The sequence below is a fragment of the Leucoraja erinacea genome, chromosome 10, assembly GCF_028641065.1.
Source record: "Leucoraja erinacea ecotype New England chromosome 10, Leri_hhj_1, whole genome shotgun sequence".
Lineage (NCBI taxonomy): Eukaryota > Metazoa > Chordata > Chondrichthyes > Rajiformes > Rajidae > Leucoraja > Leucoraja erinaceus.
Window position 1 is genome coordinate 22,691,533 of NC_073386.1, and position 18,899 is coordinate 22,710,431.

Consider the following 18,899-nt stretch of genomic DNA (forward strand, 5'->3'; position numbering starts at 1 on the left):
CATGGCAACAGGTAGAAGATAGAACAGTTAGAAACAGATACAGATGATTAATAATAGTACTGCATACTAACAAGGGAATTGAAAATCTTCACTCCTGACAATGTGGCTAAAAATGAAAAAAATACTCCATTAATTATCATGCAAGGTTAAAATGCATCTTAATGAAACAAACTACCAAGATAGTTTTAAGTACAATGTGTTTCCTACGCATAAATAAATATTGGGAGCTTTCTCCACAATTTTATTGTGATGCTGAGGTAATAAAAAGGTCAACATTCCGAAAGACTATTCTAGTCACATTTAAAGTGTACAATTTTGTAAGCTTGCTATCTACAACTCTCATTAATCCAAATAGGTAAAAAATACAAATTACATTTTGAAATTATTACAGTTTTGGGGTTCCACTGAAATTAACATGTCAATGACATACATAGAAGCAAATAAAAGTAGAATAAAACTTCCATAAAGAATTTAAGAGTTGTGAATATAATTAGAAGTCGATGTAAACAAATGCAAGGGACTACAATGGAAATGAATTATCATACCATCATATAAATATTAAATTAAATATATGACCTAAAAATGTAAATGGTTTAGGATCCTTCACGCGAGGGGAGAGATAATATCCCACATAGCCATCTACGGCTGCCATTTCTGGCAAAGTCCACAGACGGGAACAAACAGGACCGTATTGAACATATAATTTGCGGGGGGGGGGGGGGGGGGGGGGGGGGGGGAGGGGGTCATGTTTATGAGCAAAAGAAACCCAAATCAAAAGGTTCTAACTTCCACAGTAATAATTCTAGCTCAGTCCTAATAGACAAGCTGCTACCATACCCCACGTCAAAAGAAATCATTATTCAAAAGTAGATTTCCAACAATCCACTTTGCGGTGTTCAAATAGGAACTGTGGACTAACAAATATAAGGTGGAAGTTTAGGCCACAAATCAAATGTCACAAACACGAATAAACTGACGCTGGGGAAACCTTCCGTTACATTTAGCACAGGTTGCACGGCACAATGGAGAAAAAATATAAAATTAAGTGCACATTTGGTTATAAAATGCAACGATAATAAAAGGCAGAGGACGGCGTAAGGCGGCTGGTGAAGCCCACGATGATAATAACAACAAACACTGGGCCAAAATGGCGACAAAGCAGCTGCAGGGTAATAACATTGGCTGCCTACCTACACGGGGAAGGAGGCAATGGGTCAGCGGCTGTCCCTTACTTCAGGGCCTGGAGCTTTTGTCTTTTCTCCGTCTCCCTAACCAAGGTATTTCCGAGGTGTTTGTTTTTTTTTTGGTTTATAATCATCGACTCCTACTGCTATCCACTCTCTCTCTCGCTGCTGCTGCTGCCGACAGCTCTGCGCCGCAGTTTTTTTTATCTCTCCCCGCCCCCCTTCGCTGCTCGCACTCGACGCTCCGCGTGCTCGTGCTTGCGTTCGTTCTCTCCACAGACGCTCCGCGTGCTCGTGCTCGTGCCTGCGCTCGTTCTCCCCTCAGACGCTCCGCGTGCTCGTGCCTGCGTTGGTTCTCCCCACAGACGCTCCGCGTGCTCGTGCCTGCGTTCGTTCTCCCCACAGACGCTCTTCGTGCACGCGTACGGGGGGGGGGGGGGCGCGGGCGGAAGGAAGGGAACGTTCGCAGCAGGGTCACGTGCTCCATTTGGCTCTCCGGCGTCACAAGCGATTGGAACCAAAGATCTTATTGATTGGAACTGTGAAGGAGGGGAGGTGGCCTCCAGTGCAAGAGTATTGCAATCATCTTTGAGTGCAATTGCCCCACTCCCCCAGTTGTGTGACTTGCCTTTCTCACCTGAAAGGAGAAGGCAAAACAAAATCATATATTTTTTTAAACTACTAATGCATTAGGGATCGGCATTTCTCGATGTTGGCGTGCTCCCTCTGTTTATTTGTTGTCGGGAAACGGTTATAAGTTACGCTTATTATGTTAAGGCTATGAAAGATGGGCTTTTCATATTAACATGCAGTCAAGTTCATAGGAAATATTTTTCCTGGTTTGATCTGAAATGTAACCTGGTTCCAAAGCAATCACTTTGGAGATCACTGTTTACTGCTACTTACAACCTATGGAAAGAGTGAATGAACCATCTCAAATTTTGTGGAAATTGGTGTGGGGGAAAAAAATCCATATTTGTATAAAGTATAATGAAGCAAATTGTGAGGTGTAATAGACTTCACCTTTTGGGGAAACGAATTGATGCACACTTAATGTGCTTTTCTTGTTTTCAATTTTTTTTCAAGTTGCTGGTGTTCAGAAGTTGAAGGAAGTTCGGTTCCATTCGAGCACTATTCAAACAGCTTCATGCACTCATCAACAATAATCAATAATCAAAGACGATTTGTTGAATTAACACTTCTTTGGAGGCTTCTTGGTTAAGTATCTGCTTCGCAGACAATCTGAAACGGGACATACCAAAATGAAAAAAAACATATCTTACAGCAATGTCCAGAAAAATAACGTTTTCTTAAGCATCAAGGATGGCTTGCTCGACAGTTCAAAATATAGAAGTAACATTGAAGGTAGCAGTGAGAATCTTGAGTCCATCTATGAGAGAACAAAAAAGCCCAAAGTAAAACAAGACGCAAATCTCCCAAATTATCAAATCTCCCAAATTATCAAATTATCAATGCTCCTGCTGCTCAACCTAATCACTGCCCAGGAATCTTTGTTTTTCCTTTGCGGCTCACAACTAAATTTATCACGAGTGAAGAGAATTCAAATTACCAATAATTTAATTTCTGAACAATTACTTGCAAATTCAACAGCTCAATGCCATGCCCGGAACCGATCTCTCATTCTGATGTTGCCGGCCGGTGCGTTTACCCGGGCGGCAGTATGCATCGGTGAATGTGTTGCTTCCAAGGTTGCTCGGAGTTCCACGTGTGTGTGTGTGGGGGGGGATGGAGTTTTAATGGTGTATGCAATATTCTTTTGTTCTTTGGCAAATTGAAAGTGTTTTTTTATCGGCGGAGGTAAGGATTTGCGTTTTACGTTCGTCTCGTTCACGGTCATGGAATGATCCCTGACACCAACCCGGTTCACGCCCAATGAAGGGCCAGTGATACTCATGACCAAGGAGGGAACCATTACAGGCACTGGGTGACCCGGGAGATCAGTTACGCTCACTGGGCGAGCGCATTTGTGGCCACAGGAAAAACAGTCATCCTCACAGGGTGGACACAGTCCCTGCTTTGCGATAGCTCTGGAAAACTTGGATAGAGTGGACGATTCCACTAGTGGGAGTCTAGGACTAGAGGTCAAAACCTCAGAATTAAAGGACGTTATTTTAGGAAGGAGATGAGGAATTTATTTACTCACGGGGTGGTGAATCTGTGGAATTATTTGCTACAGAAGGCTGTGGAGGCCAAGTCAGTGGATATATTTAATGCGGAGATAGATTCTTGATTAGTTCAGTTGTCAGAGGTTATAGGAAGAAGGCAGGAGAATGGGGTTAGCAGGGAAAGATAGATCAGCCATGATTGAATGGCAGAGTAGACTTGATGGGCCAATTGGCCTAATTCTATTTCTATCACTTATGATCTAACACATCTATAGAGTATGCCCAGAGAGCGATTTGTAACACCCATTGAAATAATGCATTATGCGCTGGGAAAGATCAATCTCGGCCACACTGATGAGATCAGTTGCACTCACCAGATGAGACGATTCATGGTGCTTTGACAGACAGTGAACAGTCAGGGAATGGAGGGATATAGAACATGATCAGGCAAACTTTTCCTTTGTTCTTTTACTCTACCTATTATATTTGTGTTTGGCTTGATTGTATCGCTGTATTTTATTAGCTGAAAAAAAAGACAAAATACCGAGAGAGTGATAGATGGGGAGTTTGACTGGTGTGGTACACATTTAGTTTAGTTTATTGTCTCGTGTACCGAGATACAGTAAAAAGCTTTTGTATGCTAATCAGTCAGCAGAAAGACAAAACATGACTACAGTTGAGCCATTTACAGTTAAGATAGATAAGGGAATAACATTTTGTGCAAGGTAAAGCCAGCAAAGTTCGATCAAGGATGGTCCAAGGATCACCAATGAGGTACATACTAGTTCAGCACTGCTCTCTGGTTGTGATAGGATGATTCAGTTACCTATTAACAGCTGGGCCATAATACAGATGTTGTAAGGTGAGCTCGGGAAGGTTACAAACCTCCCATGAAGCAGAAAGCCAAAAGTTTGCTTCATCTTAATATTCAGTTTTTTGGTCTGAAATGTTAACTGTGTTTCATCTTCCACAAAGGCTTCCTGACCTGCTGAGTGTATAGCATTCTAAAGTGGCTTGACACAGTCCATGTAGGCACAAGGGGTGGAATGGCTACTGCTGCAAATCAACCAATTGTAATCTGGATCCACTTATCATTTGCTAGTTCTTGATCTGCCCCTTCTCCTCACCTCTCCTACCAGCTCTCACTACTCTACTCCATGAATCCAAATAAAGATCCTGACCCAAAATGTCCACTGTCCAATTCCCTCCACAGTTGCTGCATAGTAGTTAGATTTTTACAAAATATTGTACATTTTGAAGTATATCTAATTGAAGCTTCTTGGATGCGGCCTTGTTAGATTACAGCTAACTTAATGCGGCATTCCAACATGAAAAGGTTCCCCACCCCTGCTGTAGATCATGCTTATGTGTACAAATGCAGCTGTCAAGAGAACTGTTATTGCACGGGATGCATCCAAAAACAGAATGACAAAAACAAACTGACAGACAAAGTTGGAAGGAAAGGTAGAAGAATTGAAACTAGAACTGAAGAATGCTTCAGTTAAAAAGCTTTTTTTGTAGCAATATCAAGACCGACAAAAATGTGAAAAGATTGACAGGGCTTTCTTCAAAGGAAGACAGCCAACCTATGCGAGCATGTGAAGCATAAAGCAAAAAAAATGCGATATTGGGAAGGGAAGAAAAAGTAATCAGTACTAAAGTACCAAGATAATTTAAATGAACGCCAAAGAAGTTTGGACCCAGACCAAAACTCAGCAAAAAGAATGAAATGATGAAGCTGCGCCTTGGGCTGTCGATGTTGTTTCTTGTTTCTTGTTTGTTTGAACTCAGTGGGAGTACATGTTCTAAAATATTTAATACTTGGATTAAATTCCTAGCCATCCAACTGAACCCCTGATTTTCTGGCCAGATCGTGATTTGATAAGGTCCAGGCAGCCGAAGCAGATAGTAAAGAAGTGCCCAGCACTGAGATGCATTATCGACTGCATCTCAGTTAAGAGGGATATGGGCCAAATGCAGGCAATTGGCACTAGGTCACTGAGACAACTTGGTTGGCATGGATGAGTAGGGATGAAGAGCCTATATTTATGCTCTGTAATTCTATGACTGTTTACTTTTAAATATAATTATTTTGTTGAGTTATGGCTTGCAGCTATATTTGTAATCATTGGTTGTGATTTTTCCCACATGATGAATTCAATACAAGAGAAAATTCCATCCCTGCACCCAAAATACAGTCATGAGCACAAAATGTGAAATAGAAACAAAAAGTTACTGATTCCAATGTAAGAACAAAAAATAAATCATGAACAGGATGGGGCCATTTGACCAAAGGAAACTAATTAAATATTAGAATTAAACAGCAATAGAGGATCTGCTTCCTCTTTGATAATCAGTAATGGGAATATGTACAAAATCAAAGCGTTTAGGGCGATAAAAGTTAAGTAAGTTGAAGCTTATTATCAATGATTATGAAATTGTCAATATCAATTTATAAAAATCTTAATTCTTTCATCTATAGAATAATGATCTTTAAACTAGGGACAGGAAACGTGTTCCTGATGTTAGAGGAATCCAGAACCAGATCCAGAATCTGTGGGAATTCTCTGCCTCAGAAGGCAGTGGAGGCCAATTCTCTGGATGATTTCAAGAGAGAGTTAGAGCGAGCTCTTAAAGATAGCGGAGTCGGCGGATGTGGCGAGAAGGTAGGAACGGGGTACTGATTGTGGATGATCAGCCATGATCATATTGAATGGCAGTGCTGGTTCGAAGGGCCAAAAGGCCTACTCCTGCACCCATTGTCTATTGTCTAATTGGAGAGACACATTAAGATTTCATTTCATTTCTGCAGGTGTCCAGGACTCAACATGTTTGTTTCTTTGATGCAGAGATGTTTCCAAACAACCAAGAAAGTAAGTGTTAAAAAAGTTTCAAGAACAGAACTGTCAGCACAACACAGACTGGATTTCAGAGTTATGTTAAAGTATGCAACTTTTTCAATGACAATGCAGCAGAATACAGGTATAATATTAACTCATAAATGTGTGAACAATTGAATAAAAAAGATATTAACAAATCAACCAAACTGAAACTGCAGAACCTTTATGTTGCAGAATAAACATACACTGGGAAATAGTCAATTTCAAAATAAAGCAGATGGGATAAAACTTAGCAGTAACACAGCATATAAGTATGATTTGTCAGAGTTTTAGATTATGATTTGCTCTCTTGCTTCCTGAAGAAAAGTATTTCTTGTCTCTAAACAACAAAGAAATCAACACAATATTTTTTAATGTAACAAACTACTTAATCGGGATTGGTAAAAGGTAGAAGGGAGTTTCAAAACTGAAGGTGATGGGAACCTTTGGTTTAACAGGCATTTGGAGAAAGAGCTGCAGAGTTCCCATCTACCATGATGCAATTGTTTATATAATATTTTAGCAATAGGTATGAAACTGATTACAGAGTTATGTTGAAATAAAAACAAAAAAAGTATTGCAAGCAGTTTAGAACAGGCAGTAAAGAAAGCCAATGGCATGTTGGCCTTCATAATGAGAGGAGTATAGGAGCAAAGAAGTCCTTCTGAAGTTCCACATGACCCTGGTGAGACCACACCTAGAATATTGCGTGCAGTTTTTGTAGATGGTTTATGCATGCAACCTATAATGTAGCTACCTCAATACCACTAACCACGCCCAGTCATCTCAGTATAACTGTGATATCTTCCCCTTGCTCCTCCCTTGGTTCCAGTACGCCTGAAGACTCGATGCAGTCAGTACTGGGACGTGTTTGACATGTGCCTTTATTAAAAACTCAGTAAAGTTACAGTGTGTCAGACTTAACTCCTTTACATGGTGTCAGTAAGTTAAACGCACGCCTCCTGTTTTGGATCGGGTTTTATTTGCTCCTAGTTTTCGCCGACTAGTGTTTAATTCCCCCTATTTCCCTCCACCATGGCATTTATGCAATGATTCTCCCGTGCCGCAAGCCCTCTCCCCTAATGTCTCTGACGCTGACATTGCGGAGCGATGGGCTACTTTTATGATGGACTACAACCACTTCATCAACATCGTGCACCGAAACGACCATGATGCGGTCAAAGCCTCACTCCTGCTGAACCTTGCCGGTCCCGATGCTATGAAGCGAGCTCAGGCTTTCACTTACAATCCAGCGGTCCTGGATGACAACGACCAGGTCGGTCGTCGAGCCGGCGGAATCTGCCAACGACCTGGTATGTCTCTTACGCAAGTTTGCGGAGATTTGTGACTTGACCTCCAACCGTATATTGGAGCGGGCTAGATTCTTTACAAGGAAACAGCAGCCTGATAAACCTGTTGAATGTTTTATTGCTGACCTGCGCTGCCTTGCTCAACGGTGCCGTTTCGAGAACATGCGTGATCAGCTCACCAGAGATATTTTGGTCACCGACATGCTTGATCAGAAACTACGAACGGAGCTGCTGCGAAGACCGGATCTCACTCTGACTGAGGCTATGCATGCATGCCGAATAGCTGAGGTGGTTGCCCCGCTACATGGGCAGAGGGGATCTGACAATCGGGCTATTAATCTGACTGGTGTTGCTATGCCCCGTCGCAAGCAAGACAACGTTCGCCCTGCACCGCGGCTGACTTATGCCGCTGGGGTCCCGCTTGTCAAGAAGTGCCCCAACTGCAATTATGTCCACTCTATGCAGTCGCAGTGCCCAGCATTTGGCAAAAGCTTGTAATTTCTGTAAGAAGATGAACCATTTCTCAGCTGCCTGTCGCTCCCGTGGGAACGTTCCTCCAGCTCCCAGACAAGTTTTAAACAACCTTCAACAAGTTGATAACGAATTCGGTTCCCAGTCTTCTGTCGACACTGCCCTCGACTCTGAGCCCAATATTTCCATGGGAGATGCCAGTGTTTATTCTCTCCTTCATAATCAATCTCGCCTCCCCGATCCTTCTGTGCTTGTCACTGTCAACAACAAATCCTTCACTGCTAAGCTGGACACGGGGGCGAAGGTGAATGTTATGTCAACATCCCTGTTCAGGAAGATAAGGAATAATGAGCTGTTAACGGCTGATCGCTCCATATTGTGTGCTTATGGGAGAGAGGAGCTAAAACCTGTGGGGAGGGCCACCTTCCACTGTGTGCTGAAGAAATCTTCGCGTGACCTGTCGTTTTTCATTCTTGACTGTGACTGTGTGACTCTGTTGAACAATCAGGCGTGTCAGGATCTCGGGCTGGTGTCCTTTGACCATACTGTCCACGAAGTGCGGGTGATGCTGAATCCACTCTCCGAGTACCCTGACCTATTCGATGATGAACTGGGTAAGCTGTCCCTTGTATACAAGATCGCAACTGACCCGTCGGTTGTACCAGTGGTCCGTGCTCCACACAGGGTGTCATTTGCCATGAAGGGCAAGGTCGAATCCATGCTGAAGAACATGGTTGACATGGGAGTGCTTGAAGCTGTCAGCGAACCCACCGACTGGGTCTCCACCATGGTCGCCACCATGAATAAGGGTAAGAGCGAGATACGGGTGTGCATCAACCCCAAAGACTTAAATCTGGCAATAAGACGTCCTCATTACCCCATGAGGACTGTAGAAGATGTTGCTGCCCAGGTCGGTCAGGCCACGGTGTTCTCTGTCCTTAATGCCAGGAGCTCATTCTGGCAAATACCTCTAGACAAACACTCCTCAGACTTAACCACTTTTGGCACCCCCTTCGGAAGATTCAAATTTTTGCGGATGCCATTCGGCATCAACTCTGCTAGCGAAGTGTTTCAACGCTCCATGGAGCAACTGTTTGCCGGCCTGCCGTGTGCCATTATCGTGGATGACATCCTGGTTTATGGGAAAAATGCTGCTGAGCACGACCACAACCTCCGACGGATTCTAGATCGCGCTCGCCAGATCAACTTAAAACTGAACCTGTCAAAGTGCAAGTTCCGTGTAGCTGAAGTATCCTATGTTGGCCACATCTTCACAGCCCACGGACTGAAACCTGATCCGCAGAAGACCAACGCTATCTCCGAGCTGCCTGCCCCGACCGACGTGACCAGCCTGCAGCGTTTCCTGGGCATGGTCAACTATTTGGGAAAGTTCATCCCCGACTTCAGCGAGTTGAGCGCTCCCCTGAGGCAACTGATGAAAAAAGACATTGCCTGGTCCTGGTTTCCCCAACACCAGCAGGCTTTCGACCTTCTCAAAACAAAGCTGATTAGCACACCGACTCTCAAGTTTTTTGATCTGCAACGTCCAATTGTAGTTACGTGTGATGCTTCCCGCTTTGGACTCGGTGCTGCCTGCCTGCAACTCCATGATGACGGCTCGCTGCAGCCCATTTCTTATGCCTCGCGTACCATGACAGACACTGAGCAGCGCTATGCACAAATCGAGAAGGAGCTTCTTGCGGTTGTATTCGCCTGCTCCAAGTTCAAGGACTTCCTTTTCGGTACCAGGTTCACCGTCGAGATGGATCATCAACCCTTGGTGACCATCCTCAATAAGCCTATCCACATCGCTAGATGCTACAGCTCCAGCGGTTTGACTTTCTGATCGTGTACAAGAGGGGCACCGAGATGCATGTGGCTGACGCGCTGTCCTGGGCCCCCCGGTCCTCCTGTGACAGGCACCCCTACGAGCAGGAGGATCTGCAGGTACTCAATGTCAACTTTGTTCCCTCTAAGCAGCTGCAGTGCCTGGTTGAGCACACCGCCAACGACCCCGACCTGCAACAGCTCGCAGCTGTCATCCAGCGGGGGTGGCCCAGCAGACGCACCTCACTGCCTGCGGGTGCCCACCCTTTCTTTCTGGTCCGCGACGAGCTTGTGCTCCGGGACGGCATCATCATCAAGGGTCACAAGGTGGTCGTCCCTGCCTCCCTATACGACTTGTACTACAACGCTGCCCACATGGGGCATCCCGGAGCCGATGCCACCGTCTCACATGCCCAAGAACAATACTATTGGCCTGGCATGGCCAAGTACATTAAAGCCCGAGTAGCCTCCTGTCCTGATTGCAACACTCTTGCCCCACATCAGCAGCGCCAGCCACTTCTGCAGCAGCCTGCTCCTGCTATGCCCTGGACCTCGCTGGCTGCTGACATATTCGAATGGCGAGGCAAGCACTACCTGGTGTTGGTTGATTCATACTCCAACTGGTTCGAAGTGGACCTTCTCCCTGCTATCACCTCTGAAATGGTTATCAGTAAGCTGCGCAGACACTTTGCTACCTTCAGGTCCCCGGTCCGCTTGCAGACCGACAACGGCCGTCAGTTCGCCAGTGCAGAATTCCAGGCTTTCGCTGTGAAGTGGAACTTCACTCACTATACCAGCAGCCCCGAATACCCGTAGAGCAACGGCCTGGCCGAGCGAGCTGTCCGCAGTGCCAAGAATTTGCTCGAGCAGTCTTGTCTCTCCAATGGTGACTTCTACCTGGGTCTACTAAACCTTCGCAACATTTCACGGGACCCTACCATGCGATCCCCTGCCCAGCGTCTGATGTCCCGCGTGCTTCCCCCACCGATGCCGATCGCCCAACAATCCCTGGTGCCCAAGGTCCTCCAGCCTGCCGCCGTTCAGCAACGGATTGCTCACAAGCACGAGGTACAGCGCCGCTCTCACAACAAGTCCTGCCGCCTGCTCTCAACGCATGCAGACAGCCACCGGATTCTCCCGACTCGCAACCGTTGTTGGTGTGGACACTTCCCCGAGATCTTACCTGGTGGACTTTGATGGAACTGTCTACCGCCGGAGCCGCCAGCACCTGTTGGCCGTTAACGAGCCTCTGCCTCCTCCTGCGGATCCCTACGCTCCTCCGTTGCGTTTCAAGCCTGTCATTACTAATTACCCCACAGCTCCCTGCATGCCCCGGTCAGTTCGCTTGCCGCGTTCTCCCTCTGCGCTTCCTGGTTTCGGGCAGATGATCTCCTCCTGCTCGTTCTCCTTCTCCTCCTTCTCCCCCGTCTCCTCCTCCTGGATCACCTGTGCCGGTTGGGTCACCTCCCGCATTCCCGGTTGGGTCTCCGCCGACTTTCTCCTTCCCGGCTGCTACTGCTCCGCCTCCTCTTCTATCTGGTGGGGAGGGTGATGGTGCTATACGCACATGCTCGGGTCGGGTTGTCAAACCTCCTGACCGCTACGGTGATTTTGTTTAAATTTGCATGTGTTGTATAATCACACTGCCACTGTTATAACTTCAATTTTAGATTTCTAAGAGAAAGGATGTAGATGGTTTATGCATGCAACCTATAATGGAGCTACCTCAATACCACTAACTACTCCCAGTCATCTCAGTATAACTGTGATATTTATCCTCTTGCTCCTCCCTTGGTTCCAGTACGCCTGAAGACTAGATGCAGTCAATACTGGGACGTGTTTGACATGTGCCTTTATTAAAGACTCAGTAAAGTTACAGTGTGTCAGACTTAACTCCTTTACAATTTAGATCTCCTAATTTGAGGAAGGACATGTTTTCTATTCAGGGAGTGCAGCGTAGGTTCACAAGGTTAATTCCTGGGATGGCAGGACTGTCATATGATGAAACAATGGAATGATTGGGCTTGTATTCACTGGAATTTAGAAGGATGAGAGGGATTCTTATAAAAATATAAAATTATTAAGGGATTGGACACGTTAGATGAAGGAACCATGTTCCCGATGTTGGGGGAGTCCAGAACCAGGGGCCACAGTTTAAGAATAAGGGATAGGCTATTTAGAACTGAGATGAGGAAAAACTTTTTTAAACACAGAGATTTGCGAATTTGTGGAATTCTCTGCCTCAGAAGGCAGTGGAGGCCGATACACTGGATGCATTCAAAAGAGTTGGATAGAGCTCTTAGGGCTAGTGGAATCAAGGGGTATGGGGAGAAGGCAGGAACGGGACACTGATTGTGGATGATCAGCCATGATCACATTGAATGGCGGTGCTGGCTCGAAGGGCCGAATGGCCTACTCCTGCACCTATTGTCTATGTATCTAAGTGTAGGTCCAGTTGAAATAATCAGGATGCAAAGTTTTTAAATGGTAGCTGAAGAGCATACTTCACCATTGTAATGTTAGTTCTATCACAGACAAGTCAAGTCAAGGGAATTTATTGTCATGTGTCCCAGATAGGACAATGAAAATCTTGCTTAACAGAAGTTTATGCCCATAGATTGGAAGAAATTCTACGGCATTAGGTGTGGTTAAGTGCAGACCACCAGTAATTTAATTATGGAAGCTGATTCCAAGATTTAGATTGTCTGGAGCAGCAGAGAACTATGTAATCAATGCTGATTCATTTGTTCAGTTGCAAATGAACAGCCTAGTGTGGAACAGTCAGAAAGCCCATGGGGTACTCTGGTTCTTTGTCTGGTCTGATGAAGATTGCTGATCAGAACTGCTTCAGTAATTGGGGATGACTGACCCCTGGGCTAGGGAAGGAAGACAAGTTTCTATATGATTATCATCTCATGATCAATAGTAAATGTCCATGCATTATGAGATGTGCTCCATAAATAGTTATGGATTCTGTCCATCCAGAGGCACATGAATATGATCCTCACTGCATTAGAAATACAAGAGATATAGAGGGAATTACACAAATTACTATATATTGATTGTTTAGATCTTAATAAAGCCTTTTACTCCATCATTTGGAATGGCTTCGTTTTGGCTGCCCACAGAAATTAATTTAAATCTTAATTTTGCTTCATGATGGTATGTATGACATGGTTGTTACCAGTGGGTCTACAGCGGAGGGAATCTCAACGTAGACCAGTGTCAAACAAGGTTGTGTTATCACCCAGCCATTTTTTAAATAGTGTCCATTTTAAAAATCTTACTTGCTACAGTACTGTACCTCGTCGCCACCTGAATGAAGTTAACTGCAGAGCTAACAGGAAGCTATTTGACTAAGTGCAGCATGTGGACAATCTTCCATTTGCGCATGCTCAGAGGCCAAGCACCATGTTATTGTCAACCTCTTCACTGAGGCAGGATGGATTTGACATCTGTAAGGATCTTTACCAACCTGCTCCCGGTTGGTAAACACAAACTGCTCTCTGACCAGCGAAGGGCTGCAAAATCAGAATCACTTCCCATATCTTGTGGGTCATCTCGCAATGAAAGCAGGCATCAATTATGAAATTCACTATCATCTTCAGAGTGTGCACAGCATTTGGCTGATTAAGGAATAAAATATTTGAAGATTAGGACCTGTGATTGTTGTTCAGGATTAATTTAGCAATTGAAGTAGCATCTTCCCCCTGGACTAGGAAATGAAAACATATGGCATAGGTTTCTTCCTAAGGGAAAATACTCGGGCAACATCTGTGGAGAAAGAAACAGTTACAGGTCATAAACCCTTTGTCAGAACGGGAAAGTGAGAAAGCCAATTAGCTTTAAGTTGCAGAGAGAATTGTGGAGGCATAGATTAGGCAAACAGACTATCACTGATGGGGTTGAGAGTCAGGGGTGAAATGAAGATAAACTTGTTGAAACCACCTGGTTGATAGGCTCAGTTCGTCTGAGAGAACTAAAAAAATTGTAAAAGCTATGAAAAGTGGGTCAGAGCGGTGGGGAAATAGCCAAATGATGAGGTGGTTAGTTAAGAGAGAAAATGAATGAATGAAGTTTATTGGCCAAGTATTCACATACAAGGAATTTGCCTTGGTGCTCTGCCTGCAAGTGACAACGACATATACAGGTGCACAACCTTTTATCCGACAGCCTTGGGACCAGACACTTTTCGTAATTTGGAATTTGTCGGTCTTCGGAATGGAAATTTTTTAGCGTAGATTTTAATGGCTGGCTCGGTGGTAGAGTGCCCGGCTCATATCCGCAAGGTCGCGAGTTTGCGCCTTGATCCCGGCAGTTCCTCGGTCGCGAGTTTCAGTCTTCAATGGAGTTTTTTCTTGCAGAATAAATGTCTGTATGAAATGCAGTGTGTTGAATGAATTCCTGAATTTGTAAATGTGACCTCAGCATTGAATCACCTCCCGCACTCATGTCACCCTAGCGGGGCTACATGCCCTAAGGCGGCTTAAGGCGACATTTTCACACTCTTATATCCGTGTGCAGCAGAGGCGCCAAAAATGTCTGGTTTCTTCCAGGTAGGCGATATACCCTCCCGGGCAATATACCCTCCACTTCTCTTTTATGAAGGTGAATTAGTTCCCCTTTCTTCCAGGACCGACCCGAGGTTCCGCTGTCACCTCTGCGGGCCACCCTCGGTGAACGCTCACTCAACTTTGTCTTGGGATTCCTACTCTCCCGCGCAATGTACCCTCACCTCTTTTATGAATGGGGATTTAGTTCCCCTTTCGTCGAGGACCGACCGGAGGTTCCGCTGTCACCTCTGCGGGCCGCCCTCGGTGAACGTCCTGTCTCCCTGTCCCTGGGATAGCAGGGGGTGATCAAACAGCACAATACCCCCCTCCCCCTCCAACTCCAGAGGAATCCGCTCCCCGATGGGCCGCTACGGCGACAAGTGGCAGTTCGCCCACAGCCCGAGCTGCGCCACCCCAAGAACAAGACGCACCTTGCACACCAGCAGCAGCTGCCCCTCTGGAGTTGGAATGGGGCTAGGCTGGAGTTGCTGCTCTGGGATCTCCGTGCTTGCAGTGGGCCTGGGGGTCGGTGTCCCGATGAGAGGGCGCAGCTCGGGCTGTGGGCGAACTGCCACTTGTCGCCGTAGCAGCCCATCGGGGAGCGGCTTCTGGTGGTCCCGATTTCTCCCGCTAGTTTGCAGTTTTCCTCTGGAGTTGGAGCGGGGCTGGACTGCTGCTGGCTGTGGGTCTCTGGGATCTCCATGCTTGCAGTGGGCCTGGGGGGTCGGTGTCCCGTTGGTCCTGACGTCTCTGGTGACTTGCATTGCCGACGTGAAGACAGTGCAAAGCCCCCACGCCGGTGCAATGAGCGGGGAGCTGGAGAGGGGAGGGAAGGGGTCACACACATGGCCGGGAAGCAGAGGGGTGTAGGTGGGGTGAAACTGAAGGGAGCGACAATTTGCTGCTCCCTGCCCGCTGAGTTAAAAAATTCCCACGCAAGACTCACGATACACTGTGTATCGTGTCTACCGTGGGAACTTTTAAACTCAGCGGGCAGACAGCAGCATATTGTCAATTATTAACCCTTCCGCGCAATATACCCTCACCTTCTCTTTTATGAATGGGGATTTAGTTCCCCTTTCTTCAAGGACCGACTGGAGGTTCCGCTATCACCTCTGCGGGCCACCCTCGGTGAACGTTTTCAAGGACCTTTTTTCAAGGACTGAAAAAATGTCGCTATTCGGAGGTTTTCGTTATTTGGATCTTCGGATAAAAGGTTGTGCACCTGTAGTGACAGTTAGGAATGACACATAAAACATTAAACATTAATAATAAAATATTATTGATTTAAATAAAATACCAGAGCAAAAGGAGGCTACAGATTTTTGATCATTGAGTAGAACTACTATTCGTGGAAATATTGCAGATGCTTAGCCAGAACTGTGCAGACAGATATATTGTTTCAGCTTGCACGCACCCTGTAATGAAACCGATTTCTTCCGACCTGGACTCAAATAAATGTTTTCCCCCGAGTCGTGTCCCTTCCCACTTACACCCATTATACCTATTTGAGCTCCATCCTTTTGCTAGTCCATCCGCTTCATCTTTGCCCTGGATGTTTTATTCCTCAAAACCTCCATCACATACAAGAAATATATAATGGAAATCAGCTTCTTCCTTGAACAGAGGACCAGTTTCTCTCCATTAACACATTCATTCACCTTGCTGAACATGTTTTCACAATGAGCAACTTATGGTCACAATGAGATACAGCATAAAAACAGGCCCTTCGTCCCAACAAGTCCGTGCTAACAGTGATCACCCAGTACACTGGCGCTATCCTACACACTAGGGACAATTTACAATTTTTTACCAAAGCCAATTAACCTGCAAATCTTTACATCTTTGGAGCGTGGGAACATATACAGGGAAAATATACAAACTCTGTTTGGACAGCACCTGTAGTCAGGGTCGAACACGGGTCTCTAGCGGTGTAAGGCAGCAACTCTACCACTGCGCCACTGTGCCTTCAATTCCATTCACTTTCATTTGGAGATACAGCATGGAAACAGGCGCTGCAGCCCACCGAGTCTGCACCAACCAACAACCACCCTTACACTACTAGTTCTATGCTATTCCAGTTTTGCATCCTACACATTAGGGGCAATTTACAGAAGCCAATTATTCTACGAACCTGCACATTTGGCGCTGTAGGGCAGCAACTCTACCATGGCGCCACTCGCCTCCCCCCCCCCCCCCCCTTTCCCCCCCCCCCCCCCAGATGAAAGGTGTAACCTTGGGAACTTGCATGAGTTCAAGCTGTACGTGACCAATTGTGGGGAAACATGAAACAGTCTATTTTAGTTCTTCCTTTAGCTTCCAATGGTACAGTTTTGATGTGTATGGAAACACTTCTAGTGCTTGTATATTTGATTAATGATTTTTGTTATTTATTAATTACCCAGCAAACCGAACCAAAAGTCGATAAATTTGTTAATTCAGTCCGTTGAACTTTCAGTCGTCCACAGAAACAGTATTGAGCAATTCCATGTGTGAAACTGATTATTTATAGTTTTTAATTCTGAAAAATGTGTTCTATATTTAATTCAGAAAACAATGTTTTTTTCTGCAAACCTAGTTTGAGGACGATTGAGATTTGTTTTTAAAGTTCACCATGAATTTTGGATTCACGTTTTGCAGCCAAACAATAACATGTACTAATTTTAATTATTATTTTTGCTGTGTATTCCAGATTGAGAAATTGACATCATGGTTTCCAAATGAATCGAGAAAAATCACTACCCATCATTTATTAATGCCTTATATGCAAAGAATTCCCTTGCACCAAAACATTAAGTGCCTCGAAAGATCAGCAACTTCCCGAATTCAGATGAACTCTTTTCATGTGTCCTCTCAAGCATCCAAGATGAAGAAAGTACAGGAACCAGAGAAACGTGAATTAGACTTGATAAGATATGACTTTAAAGAACTGAAGAACAGTCCCAAAGCTGCCCTCTATCTTGGTTGTGGTGGATTAATTCCTTTTGTCTCGGCTCCTCTGATCATGGCCGTTACGGAAACATATTTCCCTGAAGTAGCTTTTGCCCAAATAGCATATGGAGCATCAATACTGTCCTTTCTTGGAGGGGTACGGTGGGGATTTTCAATTCCAGAAAACAGCCCTGCAAAACCTGACTGGCTGAATCTGGGAAACAGTTTGGTTCCTTCTTTATTTGCCTGGATAGCCCTACTCTTTCATGACAATCTCACAGAGGCAGCTATTTTGGTTATCATGGGTCTTGGTATAGCGTTACATTATGACTTAAACTTACTCCCAGGTTATCCAAATTGGTTTAGAGCACTTCGAACAGTGCTGACTGTGGTAGCAACATTCTCTTTGGTTGCTTTAATAATAGTAAAAAATACATATCCTGAGAAAAAGTTAGTTTCAAATGAAAAATAAATTTAAAGGGAAGTCAATATTATTGTTTCTTCAAATTGGGTAACTGTAGAGAATTTGTCTTCTTAATTCAAATAAACGATCATGTACAAAATAAATCCAGATGAGAGGATTAACAAATAATTCATGCCTATATAATGTTTAGGGCAGGATGAAAATCTGAAATCTAAAGTTGGTTTTATCAGCATTTGTAATCCTTTTTGAGTTTTAAGTCTTATTTACTGACAATGCAAAAAGTTGATGAAAACATCATCAAACAAAGAAGAAAATAGATTTATAAGTGAACCAATTTATCCTGGACAGAATTCTTTATGTTAAAGTATAATTTGGTCTTATGAGATAATTCATTGGTGTTTTGATTACTGGATGCAATCCACTTTTTAAGTAAATTATTTATAAAACTGGATATAACTAACATTAAAGTTTGGCCAATATTTGCACATCAGGATCTAAAAATAAAAAAGTTACATTAATGATGTACTAAACTAAAATATTCATTGTAGTTTAAAAGGAGCCTGGGAGATAGAAGCCTATACATTTAGGATATGTTTTTATGCTGAGGGATAATGGCAGCTGAGTGAGATGTTCCTGCTTCTGCAAATTAAATCTGGCTATCAGCTGGGAAATCATGCATAAGGAACCACCATCCCACCGGCAAAACACACAGAGACTGCAATCTGCTGATATCATGTAGTGCCATTCTGTTGTTGGAGCATTCCCCAGACATTTTCTGGGAGAGGTTTGATAGACCTATACAGAGAGGTAGGCCTATACAGCTGCTGAGGGCGCGATGGGGAAGAGTGGAGGTGGTCAGAGATGATGGGACTGAAGCAGTGGAAGAGGAAAAATGAGGGGTGCAGGCAAGATCACATGTGGACATGAAAACATAAACGTGCCAAATCTGTGCCAGAGAACTTGGTCTCCAATCGTCCTGGGTATTTGACTAAGCCCTTGGTTTGTTAAGTCTGCGTGGTAGCTGATATGCCACCCCATTTAAAAAAGTAATGCACCTGCATCTCTCACGCCACAAATAGTGCAGCAGCAATTCATTCTTAACCCAGGCATTCAAAGAGGTGAAGGAACAAGAAAGGATCTGGAGATCTGGACCAAAAGCTGTGTAGCTAGTAGAGATCAATAAACTGAAGAATT

At 44.6% G+C, this 18,899-nt stretch overlaps 2 protein-coding genes across 8 annotated transcripts in view; one reads left to right on the forward strand and one right to left on the reverse strand.

The window, feature by feature from the left end:
* Positions 1 to 1,406, reverse strand: part of gpbp1l1 (GC-rich promoter binding protein 1-like 1) — a 54,126-nt gene extending 52,720 nt beyond the window's left edge. For 2 of the 6 annotated variants that reach the window (XM_055641692.1, XM_055641688.1), the window contains exon 1: positions 1,191 to 1,406. The gene's annotated coding sequence lies outside the window, so the exon portion shown is untranslated. The remainder of the gene's footprint in view (positions 1 to 1,190) is intronic. The other 4 variants (XM_055641693.1, XM_055641691.1, XM_055641690.1 and 1 more) reach the window with 3 other exon arrangements.
* Positions 1,407 to 2,840: 1,434 nt separating this feature from the next.
* Positions 2,841 to 18,735, forward strand: tmem69 (transmembrane protein 69). 2 transcript variants are annotated; one of them, XM_055641705.1, is made up of 3 exons: positions 2,841 to 3,002; positions 6,123 to 6,183; positions 17,043 to 18,735. In XM_055641705.1, the coding sequence occupies exons 1-3, from the start codon at positions 2,878 to 2,880 to the stop codon at positions 17,751 to 17,753; spliced, it is 897 nt and encodes a 298-aa protein (XP_055497680.1). In that variant the 5' UTR covers positions 2,841 to 2,877; the 3' UTR covers positions 17,754 to 18,735. The 2 variants fall into 2 exon arrangements, with proteins under 2 accessions (XP_055497680.1, XP_055497681.1); XM_055641706.1 differs by lacking the exon at positions 2,841 to 3,002 and adding an exon at positions 5,813 to 5,976.
* Positions 18,736 to 18,899: the final 164 nt, after the last annotated feature.